The sequence below is a fragment of the Argopecten irradians genome, chromosome 11 (genome assembly GCF_041381155.1).
Source record: "Argopecten irradians isolate NY chromosome 11, Ai_NY, whole genome shotgun sequence".
Classification (NCBI taxonomy): domain Eukaryota; kingdom Metazoa; phylum Mollusca; class Bivalvia; order Pectinida; family Pectinidae; genus Argopecten; species Argopecten irradians.
The window spans coordinates 2,202,976-2,218,608 of NC_091144.1; the positions used below are offsets into that span (position 1 = coordinate 2,202,976).

The window sequence follows — 15,633 nt, forward strand, 5'->3', positions numbered from 1 at the left end:
CATATACCATTATTTCTGTCGGAACTCTCGGACACTGGATGTTCCAGTAGGATTGGCCATTTAACGGTAGCAGGAAATCACGTCGGGGTCATTGTGCACCAGTAATTTTGTTTCCAAACGCAAAATTATAGATAACACGTAAATGACACGTTGTGTCCCCGACAGTAATAGATGGGCGTGGTCACACTCTATCTAAGTGCCCGGGACTTGTCTGTGACCACTGAATCATGTTCCTCCCTACTCGTTACTGCGGGATGACGATTAACCTCCAAACCAAAGTGGTCTAATTTTCCATGAACTCCAACAATGAGATGCTCTGACATTGTCCGGAATGACATGTGACCTGTGAACTGTATGACCTCTACTGACCATCGGTCACTAGAGGTCGTATATACCGGTGTTTAAAGTTGACGTTGTAACCACAGAAATAACTGCGATAAGTAAATTAAGTGATAATGTAATCAAACTCGATCAATTATGGTGTATTGTACAGCACAGCGAGGAAGTAGTCTTAAGTGGAAAGTGACATTGATGCTACAAAAAAACACACAAAAACCCACTGAAATCCGACGATTTGTTGAGGAGGCTTGATACACCTCATTATTGATTATAATACAAACTTCAGTGAGCAAACAATTTTAGATTTACACAATATCAACTTTGATTGCAATGAAGTGTTACATATGCTATGATGTAGGGTTTAAATAGAGAACATTCAGTATAATTATTATTGTGTTATACTGAATTCGTACATCTACAATATATATGAAATAAAACATTGTACTGAGTCTATAATACCAACTAGCCATGCACATATGACGGCAGTGGTTACATTCGAGGTAGAATGGTACTAGCAAAATCATAAAGCCATAACTGGAAAACTTCACCAGAACACGACAGGGTCATAGAACCATGGGGATGTTGGCCATCTCTCCACGGCCCTTAAATTGGTCAAGATGTCCACTGGTCAAGCCTCCATTCTTATTTACTGGAGAGGGATGGTCGGTCAGTGGACGTAATTACAAGCTAGTTAAGTTGTTGACAATGATTATTGTCCTGATAACGTCTAAGATGTCCTCCGGACACTCCGGCCAAATACTGACCACTCCGGACGACCAAAGTGACCAGGGAGCCGGACACTAAGAGGATAATTGGTCTGGCTTTGTTATTTGGGTTTGTAACGAGACAGTGATTTAACAGGTGCCTGTCAGAGTCTGTTTGTCTCATCCTAACTTTAAATAAAAGAACCAGTCCATCTGTTAGCTGGAGTAAATTATACCGTGGTTGAAGTTAGCGCTCAAATCAAGTGATGTTCATTCTTTGGTCATCAGCGACGAAAAGCCAAACTCTCAATGATGTATCGATAAGATAAAGATCTGTCAAGAAATAGAAGGCTAGCTTAAATTTTGTTTTCTTTCCTTTCACTACGACAGGATATAAAATTGTCCGGAAAACGATAATTTGCGTTGGTCAGTTTTGGACATTGTCCAGCTTTGTTGACACATACAGATGGCCAACAGTGATAGTGTCCGTTTATTTGATGGACGGTAATGAACAGTCGCGACTACCAGTGGTCAAGACAGATATCTGTGGTAGGCAAATGGTCAGCACCTCATCAAACTCGTCAGAAGTGTCCAGTGTCCGAAGTCGGAAGTGTCCTATTTCATCGGTCACTTTTTTCTGCATCTCAAGATTTTTATAATGATTTGAGCTCGGTTGTCTTGTCATTAACAGTGTGTTATGATAGATCAGGTCGTTATAATTATTCCTGTGATTTCACACACGGGATCTTCCAGTTTGATACATCTTCACTGTATCTTTAAAAGATGACTTACGAAGAAAGCACAAAGTTTGCAAGCAAATGGTAGAACTATATTGTAGTGAGCGTGTAATTGAAGAAAGGTAAAAAAATATCATGTTTTGGCAATTCGAAATGTCGTATTTTAAAGATTATACACGAAGTAAATAGACAGAAATAGAAATAATAATGAAAATGCATTTTAATTCATCCGCAGAAATAAAATAAAATTTTGGCTAATTCAGAAAATGAAGAAACATTGTATACATGATCAAACAAATGAAATAAATAAAACAAAAATAAAAAAAAGCTTAATATGAAAGCAGTAGATACAGTAGTCATGGGGGCAATTAAAACAAAAACAAAATGAGTTGAACCAAGCAGAGCAGCATGATCTGCTGTACTGAGACAGACTATGCTGGTGACGTAGTCGTGACTGTGTGTGGGGAATAGAATCTTACATGGGCCTGTCAGGTGGACAGGGATATCTCAACCCGAGTGAAAGATTTTGGCTAATCATCCCGAGGCTTGCCGAGGGTTGATGGTAAAAATCTTTCACGAGGGTTTGAGATATCCCTGTTCACTCGACAGGCCCGTGCAAGATTCTTTTTCTCCCATACTTTTACGAGAAATGGTGAAAATGCAGTTGATATGAGCGTTGCTGTGCGTAAAAATGGTCGATGCATGTATTTATGACGTCACTGTCTAGCGTGAGTGAGCTGTCTTTTCCCTACCCCGGTAAAAGACAGAGTTATCTTTTCCATAACAACCGCGGGATAACCCTGTCAAGTATGGGAGAAAGATAACATCACTGATGTAAGGCCTTTAGGATAACATCGTACAACACTGCTCCTGTATGTACAGGTTATGATGTAAATCATAATACTTAGTCTGCCCAACACTAACATCTCGTGTTCCATAAAGGAAACTCTCCTGCTATTATATCAGATATGGTGTAGAAGCAGTTTATTGTTATGCATAACACCGGCTTCTGATATATCGTATAGTGTTGTGATTTAGCATAATTTGGACGGTAGAGTTTAGAGTGTGTTACGCTTACACTTCCGGAACGAATGGTCTCAGTATCCGTGGATTGAAAATTGAATAAGCTTTAAATTTTTGAAGTGTATTATTTCTGGATACTTCTATCACAGTGCATGTATTAGTTTCTGTGAAATACCCTACAACTGCTACATATCCTCTTTCGATGCTGACTTGTGAAGTTTTATCATCTGACCAAATTGGTCTTAGATAAAATCGGTGACGCGATTTGAATCTCCTATCTTGATAAGATCTAATAAAGCATACAGAGACTCCATCAGGCAGTCTTCTGTCGTAAATAAAAAAATGAAAAGTAAAGAAACACGCGCATACACATGTTTATCGTCACCGAAGTTATTTTCACTTTTTATTAAATTCAGCTTTGAATATTGCAATTTTAAGTTGAGTGCGTTAAAAACTAGTTTCTCCGTCGACATTTCAAGGTGACCTTCACTACCTGTCGGCTATGTTTACCGACATGAAACGATGTAAAGTGATACCAACCCCATTAAAGTGAGCGTCTTTTCATAACAGTTATTTCGTAATCACCATGGTTCTGACATTCTGAGTTTTTTATATTGAATACTTGTCATTATTTTATAAAGAACTAACTTCATTGATGCTTAACTAATAATAACGTCGTAATCACATGTGTGCTTCTTTATTCTTCGCTTTGTCTTCTTTTTTATGAATTGATCGAAGAGATATCGTATCTTGATATTAAATTCGCTTTCATCTTGTGAGGGTAGCGTGTGTGTTATATTTGATATTGTATGAAATTTCATCCCGTTCATTTTCTATATAATACAGCTGGTAGTTGAAATGTACCTCTTCACTTCACGATGGAAGAGGAAACATCTTTTCACAAATAAATGATTATATCGGCTTTCACGTTCACATTGCAGATGAGGATAAGCCTTTTTGTTTTAGTTCATCTATGCGTCTAGTTGTTGATATGAATCTATGTCTGATAACATATTTTGTGTTGAGATGCTATCAATCTTGAGCTTAGTTGCACTTTGTGTAAATGATAATATGTCTTAATTACATTGTTTACTTCAATGTATCCATGAGGCCTATCAAACTGTTTGGTTTAGTGCATCTGTGTTTATTTATGCATTTTGTTTCCTTTGCGTCTGATCACACTTTTTGATTAAGATGATCTTCGTCTGATTATGGATTTGGTTTTAATCCACCTCTGTACGTGGATACATTGTATCTCTCTGATCTGATTATACATTTGATTTCAGTGCATTTTTGCATTCCATTGTTCTAAATACAGTTACAATATACTGAAGCATATGGTCGTTATCATGAGGTCAGTATTGTTCGGTGCTTTCCTATTTATACTTGAGCCTTGATACAGATTCACGTATATTAATTTTGTACTGATAGGTGTCATGGACGAAGTAGGGATTGTGTATTCGTCCGGATCCATATCTTTCATGTTCTTTTTTCATGAGTTTTGTTCAAAATTTTGTTTTATTTATATCTGTTCTCAATCGACAGAAAATGTGTGTGAATTATATTTATTGTTGTTAACATAAGATACAAATCGTAACAATTACCCAAATCGTAACAATTACCCAAATCGTAACAATTACCCATATAGAAGCTTAATCGTAATCAATTCTCAATATCGATTGCAAAACTGCCAAAATGTGAGCAAAATATGGATTTTTCGATTACGAAGAATAAATACATTGATTAGATATATTCTAAGATTTCTGATAAATATAACGGAAGTAGGGTGATACATTTATTGATTCTTTATTAAAAATAAAATAGTAAAATATAACAAATCAACCTTATATAATTATTAAAGGCACTTCATGAATATTCAAATAAACGTTAATAGATATTCATAACTTATGGGTCTCTAATGAACACAGTTAATTATAATGCCATTATTTACAGATACGTTGTTGTTGTTCAAGCTCATTTAGAATGAACCTTCCTCTTTACATGCATTTCTGGGTTTATAGCATAAAATGTAAGCAACCGATTTAGGTACTTATGCATATTAAATAGTTTTAAGAAGCACCAAATGAATATTCATACATAGCACGGGAAGCACCAATACGTATAACAAGCATTTGATGCCTGACACTTATGTAATACAATACTAGGAATCAGTGATAATTGCCAGCCACTGATTTTAAACATTCTAGACTAATAATAATTTATATCTTTAACACAAAAACTGCAGATTTTTGTTCAATGGTATAAAAACCTTTTGCAACTCCTTTCAAATTAGGTAAAGCTGTAACATGTTATTTGCGATACAGTATTTGTGAAGGGTAACAAGTTCGAAGTCAGCACTGATAACCCTCGATTGATTGTATGTTTTATAGGAAAGTCAATTGCACTTTAGGCAATCACATCATTCAAATATTGGTAATGTTCCACAAACTCTTTGTCTTGTAAGCACTTTCATTCTGCATATACTGATTTGTCATGAAAGTTCTTTTAAAGCGTAAAGAGATCGCATTGGGAAAATGTCGTTGGTATCCATTGATCACTCTTGTGAGAGTTACTCCAATTTATACTCCACACTTTCCTCAATGTTAGATACAACCGTCAGTAGGGAAGATTACGAAGAATCTGCTATCTTTTCTGTAGCACGTGACACGGTTGGTTGTTTAGTGTCGACCTCGACTGCCTGGGTAGCAATTGACTAGGACAATTCATTTTTTGAAGTCCATTCCATATAACATAGGAATTCTTAAACAGTTCTTATGTTACTCTATTCAGCGACTAATCCTCTGCTTGGGCCGGATCTTGTTCAATAATCTGTATTTCTGTGATTTGTTGATTAGGTATTTGTAGTTACTCGATGACAACTGTTTAGATTTTATTTTACTTAAAAGCCTTCTCTTTAGGTGGCGAATAGGGTCTTCTGAATTTTGTCTGGATGAAGTTGAAGAAGATTTTTTCATACGGCTGCAGTCAGAATCTGTAAAATATAAAGGAACTTAACTGTTAGACTAAAACAACAAGAAAAATAATGTCATGCAGTATATATAGTAATCTATATCCTGTTTTCTGTACGATTTTTTGTTATTATTTATTCATTTTTTCTTATTATTTCCCTTTTTACCTTTTTGAAAGATGAAATGATATAAACAACAAAATTGCCCGTTTTCGTTCGTGTGTTGGTTACTTAAGAGGATTTATAAGACATAGCCATCTGACTTTTAGTTTATATTGTATCTGTATTACATGTGCATGGAATACATCATCAGTGTATCAGGGAAGATTATTTACCTGGCGAAGCCCAGAACTCCACTGTGATGAGGGTATGTCTAGAGATCCAGTCTCTAGCCTGATGGATATGGTCACAGTCCCACAACACGATGTGACCCTTTGCCTTGTTGCCTTTCTTGGTATAGGTGATGACCTCCATGATGCCTTGTTTTCCCCAGAACTTGTCCTTGGTCGCTATAGGATCCGTCTGATGAAGAACCGAAATGTTGGGGTAGCCATACTTGTCCACCAGGAACGGTCCGTACGCCAAGGGATGGTAGATGTACTGAAGGCCATTCCTACCCTCCACGCTGTCATGACCATAGGTAGACAGTTTGATAGGCTCCCGTCCCAAAGAGTGCTCATTACCGATCTTATTGAGGGTAAAGGATAACCTGAGGGCGCTCGTGTCGTGGAGTAGGTGTTCTGTGTCACATCCGATCATGCGCAGTAACATCCGATGAGTAAACCGTCCTCTGTGACTGTGGTACCCTGGGTAATTATGCCGCAGCTTCTCAAAGGGTGGCAGGGCAACCTGAAAAAGGCACATAAAGATGTGGAATTTAGTGTACAAAAATAACTGCATCTTCGTAAGACAACATGACATCGGCAACAGCAGAAGTGATAATGCACAAAGTATGGGTGATATAATAACACCTATCCATGGTCGACGTTCAATAAGGAAGGGTCATTAATCTAAACGTCATTGTCTCCGACAAATAAAAAAAGGAACCAGAAAACCTGTTACAATGTGTTTTCAATTTTACCACTAATTAGTGGAATTTGAAATGATAATAAATGTGCGGAAATCCTATGCTTACTGTATACTAAAAATCGTCTCGAAACAAACTGACACCTTAAACCTCTGACAGTTTAGCACGTCGAAAACATTGTGTTTAGACAAGTCCTGAAATGTAAGATGATAAAACAGCTTAAATGACATTGGAATAATTATTGAAGTAAATAGATCATGATTTGTCAGCTTTAGGTTTAAAGTTAGATAAACGTGATGTTCTCAAAATGTGATCGCAATACTGCAGTGTGGAGAGTTTGGTGGATCTAAAGTCATCCATGCCATGGTAAAAAGGGAAATCAGGAACAATAGGAATGCTTTTCAAAGGCAAATTATAGTCGTGTTTGGATGAAAACGTTTTATAAGAAGAACTTTTGTAGTTAGAAGGAGAGGCCATTAAAAGTTGATGGTGCTATATTGTGACAAACAGATCACTTTCATAATAGGTTGTTGAAGAGTAGGTTTGTTGGCCATTCTTTATCTAACAATGGCGGTGTAGGCTATTTGACGAATCAAGCTTACCAACAAATGATAAAGCGTTGTGAGTGTTGTGTTACATCTATATAAGACATCGTTTACAAGCCGGAACACGAGTACCCGAATTAACATGAACTGATGGGAAACCCTATACGATGATTGACCGTACGGAGACTGTAGTGTTAATCCATTCGCAACTATAAACTACAATCAAATGGCATCGAATCCGCTTAGACGAAAAATAACTATCTACTAGCCATAAAATTTCATAAAAAGGCACCAGAATTTGGTCGCACAATGGACTGCTCAATCCCTACAACAATAAAACCCGCACGTGTTAGCCTGGCACATCAAAAGAACATACGAAACAGATTGGGGGTACAGTTATACATATTTATAAGCAAGTCCGGAATGTAAAGTATACCCGGATCAGGGGTTTAGTTTTGACGTCGTAGGTAAATGTATAAAGCTGCTGAATATCAAATATCCGAAACATGTATATGTTACCACTGATAAAGAACTGAATGGTAACAAAGACATCCTTGAATTGATCATACATTATTGGTACTATTATTTTAACAAATAACGCCTTTGCTTTAGTCTACAGTCAGTCTCAAATGAATACTTGACGCCTTTATTTTCTAGCTCTGGGTCGAACGCGTTGGAGAGGAGACATATAAAATTAGCATTCATCAAATGCCCCCTTAAACACGCTTTCCACATTTTCGAAACGAGGACTAAAGGATAACTCTTCTCACAATGACGTGACTAGTTCACATATCACTTTGAATTCGACGATATTGCTGAGCAACTGAAATATTTTTCAGTAAAGTCTTCCCGTTATTGAAGCATTGCCGAACTTCGACCAATCTTCAAAGGAAGTAGCTATAGTGACGTTGTCCTCACCTGGACGAGTCGAGGTGTAATTGTAAACATTAAATACGGTTACCTGTGTGCCATCGAAACTTAATTACATACAGGTAACAACTGCAGCGTTAAGACAGCACGTGATATAAGTGTGCTTCTTCATTTTAGAGTATCGCCTTTTTGAGAAAAAAAAATAACTTGTACATTTTCTTCTTTTGTGTTAAGAAACCAGTTTGAAATTAAATTTACTGAGTTCTTTCAATAATGTTGTTGACATAAGGCCCAATAAACATTACAAGTAAAGAACTTCAAAGCACATATAAAGAAAAATGAACACCAAACACTTTATATTTTGGGTTTCATCTTCTGATCATAGAGAGAAAGTATGTTACATTAAGTCATAGTCTTACCACAGTGTCTACCTTACACATACCAGAAAAACGACAATGGTTTTAATATTTCTAATTTCAAAGCGGTGCTGCCACTGATGTTCTGTCGCTAATTTGCCATTGAAGTGATCAAGGTGATACACATGGGAGATGAAGATAGTTCAAGCTCGGCTATCTTACCTATACAAAATGTTTATACTTTAATACATTTATGGTCTTTTCAAGTTTTAAAATATTTACACGTTGAAAGGAAAGTGTATCGACCGAGTAATTATAGAGAAACAAGAAGAAGTCGGAGCGTTTGATTTTTTTCACTAAGTCTAATTTTCTTGTTCGCTTGATAAGATAATTAGGAAGTAATAATCTCAGTGTATAATGTATTCTCAATCACTGTATCGTTCATAACACGTCATAAAATTTAGTTAAATTCGTAAAATTATACTTTCAAGTTATTATATGAAAAGAGAAATATGTATAGACTTTGTGAGTCTTGTGACCAGAAAATAACGCGTATCGTCTGATAATGATCCCTAGTGATACTGAAAATATAAAGTCCAGCGCTTTAAATCGTAGGGGGATCCGGTCAAGGTTCACTGATCAAGGCAAGTTATTCGGTTTTTTTTATCAAAATATACGAAAAATATCATACAAATATTAGTCTTAAATAACTGACAGTTTTCATGAAGAACTTGAAAATAAAATATCGAAAATATCTAAAATGTCAAAATGATTAATACCGACCTTATCAGCCATTACTGTGTAAATCCACACGGCTAGAAATACTATCAAAGTGTTCATATTGGTTTGGTGGCCTGTACGGAATATCACTCATCAACTGGTACTCCAATGACGAAATGTCTCGTGCTTTCTGCTGGAGTGATGTCTGACACGAGAGGTGGTGTCGTCTGCCAAAGAAATTGTCGTCTGCCTGAACCAGTCACTGTCCAATCAGCGCAAGGCAGCCCGCGTGCTCACGCGATTTCAATGTTCTTATGTGCGTAGCTCCTCCTACTTCATGTAAAACTATATTCCAGTAAATGTGCTGAAAGCTATTGATAGCTTTCAATTGTTAATAAATTCCACTTTTCGTAAACTGTACAACCGGCACAAGAGTTGCCTAACTACAAAGTCGACAAAATGGTGGTTTACCCCGAGAGATCACTAAGACATCGATCAGTGGTTTTAATCTCTCGTGAAAATGACAAGTGCATTACAAACATCATGGAGACGAGATTTTCGGAGGTCTGTCTTATTCATAACACGTATTGTGTAGGCAGTATCATCATATTGGCGTAGCCATGTTTGTTAAATAAAATCAAATATGGTATAACGTCATGGTTAAGATACACTACTTATATATGTAGCTCCTTTCCTTATATGTATATATAGAATAGTTTAGTGTTATTGGACTTTTCTTTTTACATTAATACTATTAACTTGTTGTACTCCGGAGTCTGCTCATTGATAAGATAGAAAGATATCCGAGCGAGATCATTTGAATACCTGAAAATGATCTATGTTAGATTTAAGTCAAAGCAATGAACATGGTAACCGTCCATGTGTATACCTGACAAGAATAGCGCCAGTATAATAACATGGATCTTAATTTTAATTTCATTATATTGCTTTTGAAATAAAGGAAGATCTAATCAAACGTATCCTTTGATCTATTTTTGCGATGCATAGTTGAATCAGTTCTTGCGTCCGTTGGGCACATTCATCATGATAATTCACTTTCATTAGCTAGTTAGTATTTACGTAGAAAACATCACCCACTTTATTTGGAATTTAAAACTTGACCCAAAACTTCCGTAATGAGAGATATGAGTATTTATTCATATATTCAAAAAACATGACACGCTCATCAAATACTAACTAGAAATGTAATCCCATCGTTGCCCATGTTCCCTTCCTTCACCCCTCCTTTTTGTTTTGTTTTTGTTTTGAGGTTAGACCTGATCCCTTACATGTCATGTGGTTCTGGTGGCATCATCTGATTTATATGGTAGATTGTGAAATGACAGTGAACTATATTAATCAAGCTGTTGCCCACACTTATCAAATGTTTCTCTTCATAGATCTGCAAACAGTCTGTGTTTTGTTTTTGTTTACTTTTTTACATTATCTATTGATCGGTTATATATCTCAGTCATCAATACAACAGTATTAAAATATATCACAGAAAAGTCGCCAAAATAGTTCAGATCGAACTGACATATGCATCAGATTACAAGTCAACGGAACAGTTGCCTGGTTACCTAACTAAAATTGCACGTGACGTCACGGTTATTGAATTTGACGACAGAACAGATCACGTGCCGGTACCCTTTTAAAATGTTTGACACACAAAGGTTTTACCTGAAGCGAAATAATGTGTTTGAAAAGCTATTTACTTGACCATCGATTGAAGTTAAATGTTTGACTTGTGTAAGCATTGTTCAGATAAAGTCATGTTTAAAGATGCTCCACCGCTGACAAATGGTCAATTTTTTTTCAAAATCAAAAACAGGAGCAGACGATTTAGTATTTTTCTTCAGTTACAAAAATTACTTATTTTACACCATTACCACCATTGAAAAGTTTGAGCTTCTAATTTTACTTCAAGTTAAAAATATGAAAAATAATTAATTGCATCCCGAAAAAATTCCGTGACACTATATCCTATGTGGTATTAAGTGCTGATTGCGCATGCACCAAAGGCGAAAGAAATTATTTTATATTATTTTGTGTTAATAAGGCATATATATACACGATTAAACACCTATTATTGTTCAACTGATGAATATCATTTATGCTCTGTCGTCGGTGGAGCATCTTTAATATCAGCGAATTTCAGATGAATGATGTCAAAGGAAAGTCAAGCCTTATCTGTCGATTAACGTTGAAGCTTTAACACTATCAGCTTTGTCTGAGTTGTCCCAAGACAAAATCAGGCTTGTCTCCGTAAATTCTAATAATATGTTTTTTCTTGTAACATACATTTTTGCAAACTTTGCCAAAAGTTACAAATTGTTCAACAAATTCGCGTCAACAGTAAGACCTATTGTTGACCATGACGATACACTGTGCATGTAGGGACATTTGATAAAAGTTCGGTTCAATTGCACCATTAAACATATCATATATTTCGAGGGGCTTAAAACATTTGGGTCATATCATTCATTTTTAAGTATCCCAATCTAGATTGATATTTCTCATTGTTACCTCAAAGTGCTATCAGTTATCCTGGTTAGATCGAATTAAGTGTCATATATCACTTTCAATTTGTCTGAAAAGAGTACCGCCATTCGTAAATGACAACTAAAAGCATTAGAGACATTTTCTGCCACATTGTTGCATATATTTAGGTATGTATCATACCTAGAACTAATGCCACTACCCGGGGCCGCGGGTTAGACGGTGAATTTACACCTAATGTAATGCTACCTTATTTAAACAAACACGACAGGAATTGTCTCCTCCCTAAAAAACAGTTGTTGGAGAGCCGTTCCTGACAGGTGAGAGATCTCAGGTGTGTTCGGTACCATACCTAGCTTACAATCACACACAACATGTCTTTTTCAAACTGTGAGACTAATTAACTGGAATACATTACACTCAACTCATGAATAAAATATAATTTGCTTAGGACGATTCTCGCCACGGGTGGGGGACAGAAAAGTAAATTGATCTGTTACAGAAATTCATGTTTGAATATTGACCATAATTGGTTTGTCAATGGATGTGTTTTTTAAGTTGTTAAGATTCTTTTCATTTCTTTGTTAGTTTGTACTTCATTTTAAATCCGTGCTAGTGTGTGTATGCTAATAGCGGTCGTGTCGCATTTCTACAATCACAAGGCTACGATTTGACGCCCAATTTAGAAAATAACATAGATGTCCTTTAACAATCAAAAAACAATTTCTGTTCCCAACTACGGCTATAGGATCACCATTGCCAGGGCCCCACTACTCCATAGATTTTTATAACAAAAACCGGCAGATCAGGTGCACCCCTCCCTTCTACCCGCATCTATTTGGGAGGACTTGAACCGAATATTTTTGCTGATGTGATGTTGCTTTTGTTGAACATTTGAGTTTTTCCTATGCATATATCAAAGCCTTTGTTGAAAGTAAGACATCACATTACATCTTTTGGAGAGGACCATAAATACCAAGGATAAAGATTATGGTATGATGATATTGTAACGGAATCAAAGTTACCATTCAACCATCAAAACGTCACTTAAACAAGAGCAAGAGCAATGACACAGAATTGCATGACATGAAATGATGAAGGAGAAATCTCCCCTCTGCTTCATTGACGACAACTTGTATATTGAATGATCCATATAGATATATCTATAGTTACCTTATTTTCATCTTGTAAGTTTTAATAATGGTTTATTTTACGATGTTGGTAGAGAATAAAAACACATCTAATGTATAAGAGAAACAGACGAACCATAAGATGTCTTTGTCTTTTACTATACTGATCCTATTTGTCAGACTGTACCGAGTACCATGATCTACACAATAATGAACAGAGGCATACTTAGGGCAAACTCGGAGAGCGAATTACCCAACGTTGGACGGGGGATTGTATTTACATTGGAAAATAAAACTAAAATTAACGTAAAGAAATAATAGGGCACCATGCTGACTGCCAGCGTTATTCACTGGGGCACTCTATTTACTGTTTTTAGCGACAAATCGAGAAAATTTGCAAGTGAGATGATTAACCCCGGTGTAAAGGCTGTGAAGTATGGACAAGGTTTCTTATAAAAACATTTTAGTAGAAGTGTGATATTTGCACTGTGTTGCATATTGACGCCCATTTGGATGGTAATCACAATATACCACCGATTGAGAACCTCGGACTCTATCAGTGTCATCAGGAATGAATAGTATTAATCGTGCCACAATTATACTGTTAGCAGACCGAGCAGATTTACCCCCACTTCAATCGACAATTACCGGAAATGGAGAATATGTCGAATTAAAATCGATTTTTAATTCTAATCTAGCGGTAATGTGGTGTGTGTAATATGAGATAAAACCCCAATAAAAGACACAACTTAAAAAAACAGGCAGGTGCATTTTAGCCGCAAAAAACTAAATTAGGACATGATATCAAAATCTTAATCTGTTTAATAAAAGGGATTTGAGCGGTATCTGTTATAATTGGTATGATGTTGGAGTGCTGTTTAATTGTAACTGTATTCAGATGATCTAGAGCGGAGACAGGTGAAGACGTTCTATAAAACGAAATAAAAAACTTATCGTTCCAATGTGAAAACACTGCATTAAAATCAATCGTATGTGACAATATATAAAAATTCCTTCAAGCTCCAGAAAATACGGGGTTTTAAATAGAGAAATATCTTTTATATCAGATAATGTATAATAGAGATGTCAATTTGTAGAAAAAGAAAACACACCGGGGTCCCATCTTATAAAGCATCTATCGGATTTCGTACAGAGTTTTTATGTGTGTTTATGATTCTGAAACATTCATAAAGCCATGACCAACAGGATTTAGAGATATTTGACGATACATTTAGCGATGATAACGGTGTCTCTTCGTGTCATCTCCCCGAGTGACCACACCATTAAAACAACCCTGTATATATGTTATTGTGTAAAATCTCGTCAGAAGAGACATCGTGTAGTCTACCACTTTGTAGTGGAGAATCAGAGGATTCCTGGATACAATACAGGTATACATGTTAATACCTGATCTGGTGCCATTAGCACGCCGTCACGTGACGTCCTGTAGAGACGCTGGCGGGAGGCACGAGGCAGACGAATTAAAGCTCGACAGGCTGAACACGCGCACGGTCATGCATGCAATAATTACTGTTTTATATACTTCTGTGGTCAGGTTCCTATCTACGTGTACAACTGAGGTATTTGGAATATATTGAGTATGAATCAAACCAATCATTCTAAGGATAGACCGAATGTTTGGTTTTATGTACGGATTGCTTTAGAGCTTAACCCCATTTAAAGTTTCTCTAGACGAATAATGTGCCGGGTATAAACATATAAAATGTATTAATGAAAATTTTAAATCTGTCCCAAAAAGTATATTAAACATCTTTCACTTAAGCATCAGAACGGGTCGACTTATAATGCAGTGTTGCTTGCAATTTCTTGATGAGATGTACTTCAATTTTGCATAAAGAACAATAAAAAAAAGATGAAAATAATTCAGCAAAAGCTTTCTCTGTTTATTTAAGAAAAACGTCAAAAAAGGAGAAATAACTTTAACGTGTTCTGGACAAAACTTTTATCCATCTACTTCGTTTATGCATCTTACATCATAACATTGTATTATTTTATTTTATTTATATTGTATGTGAACTTTTGATATGTTTTTGATTTAAGAAAATAAACATATTACGACATTAAGAGATGGTTTAGTGTTTGATGTATGCTTTTGTACCTACTAAACATGACGATACATTCATTTTTGTGTTTACTGTATGTGTAAAGGACGATGGCATGACTCGCTGATTTAGCGGGTGTCTTTTTGTTTAATTTGTGTATCGTATTCCTCAATGATAGAAACTAGAACCCCTGTAATTGGACAGAGCCTTACCCCGACAGCTGCTACTGATAATTACTATCAAATGGGTGAAATAAGATAAACTAGGAATTCTGACACAACAATGTGGTCAGAAGGTCGACTGGTTTGTGGAATTGCATATAGAAATACAGATATCTGCCACGAAAAACAGAAGTGATGCCTCATAATAGAATATAAGTGACTTTCCTCATATCAAATTATCCCCAGTACATAAATGTATTGGTAAGATTCCAAAACTGTAATTTCATATATATATATATATATATATATATATATAAAAAAACATTGCATGTATCCTGATTTTTGAAGGTGCTTCACCGCAGACTATCTATTTTAACATGAACAAACGAATTGATAATTTTATTCCGTAACAAAAGTTGTTTACTTTACAATCACACTATCGCCATCAACGGAAAGTTTGAGCTTCTTATTTTACTTCAGATTAAATATCG

General features: G+C 35.9%; 1 protein-coding gene across 1 annotated transcript; it reads right to left on the reverse strand.

Annotated features, from left to right (window-relative positions):
* Nucleotides 1–4,634: 4,634 nt before the first annotated feature.
* LOC138334287 (uncharacterized) lies at nt 4,635–9,538 on the reverse strand. Its single transcript, XM_069282927.1, has 3 exons — nt 9,353–9,538; nt 6,107–6,620; nt 4,635–5,795 (listed from the first exon to the last, which is right to left on the reverse strand). Exons 1-3 carry the CDS (start codon nt 9,407–9,409, stop codon nt 5,590–5,592), a joined length of 777 nt encoding a protein of 258 aa, XP_069139028.1. The 5' UTR covers nt 9,410–9,538; the 3' UTR covers nt 4,635–5,589.
* Between the last annotated feature and the right edge of the window lie 6,095 nt (nt 9,539–15,633).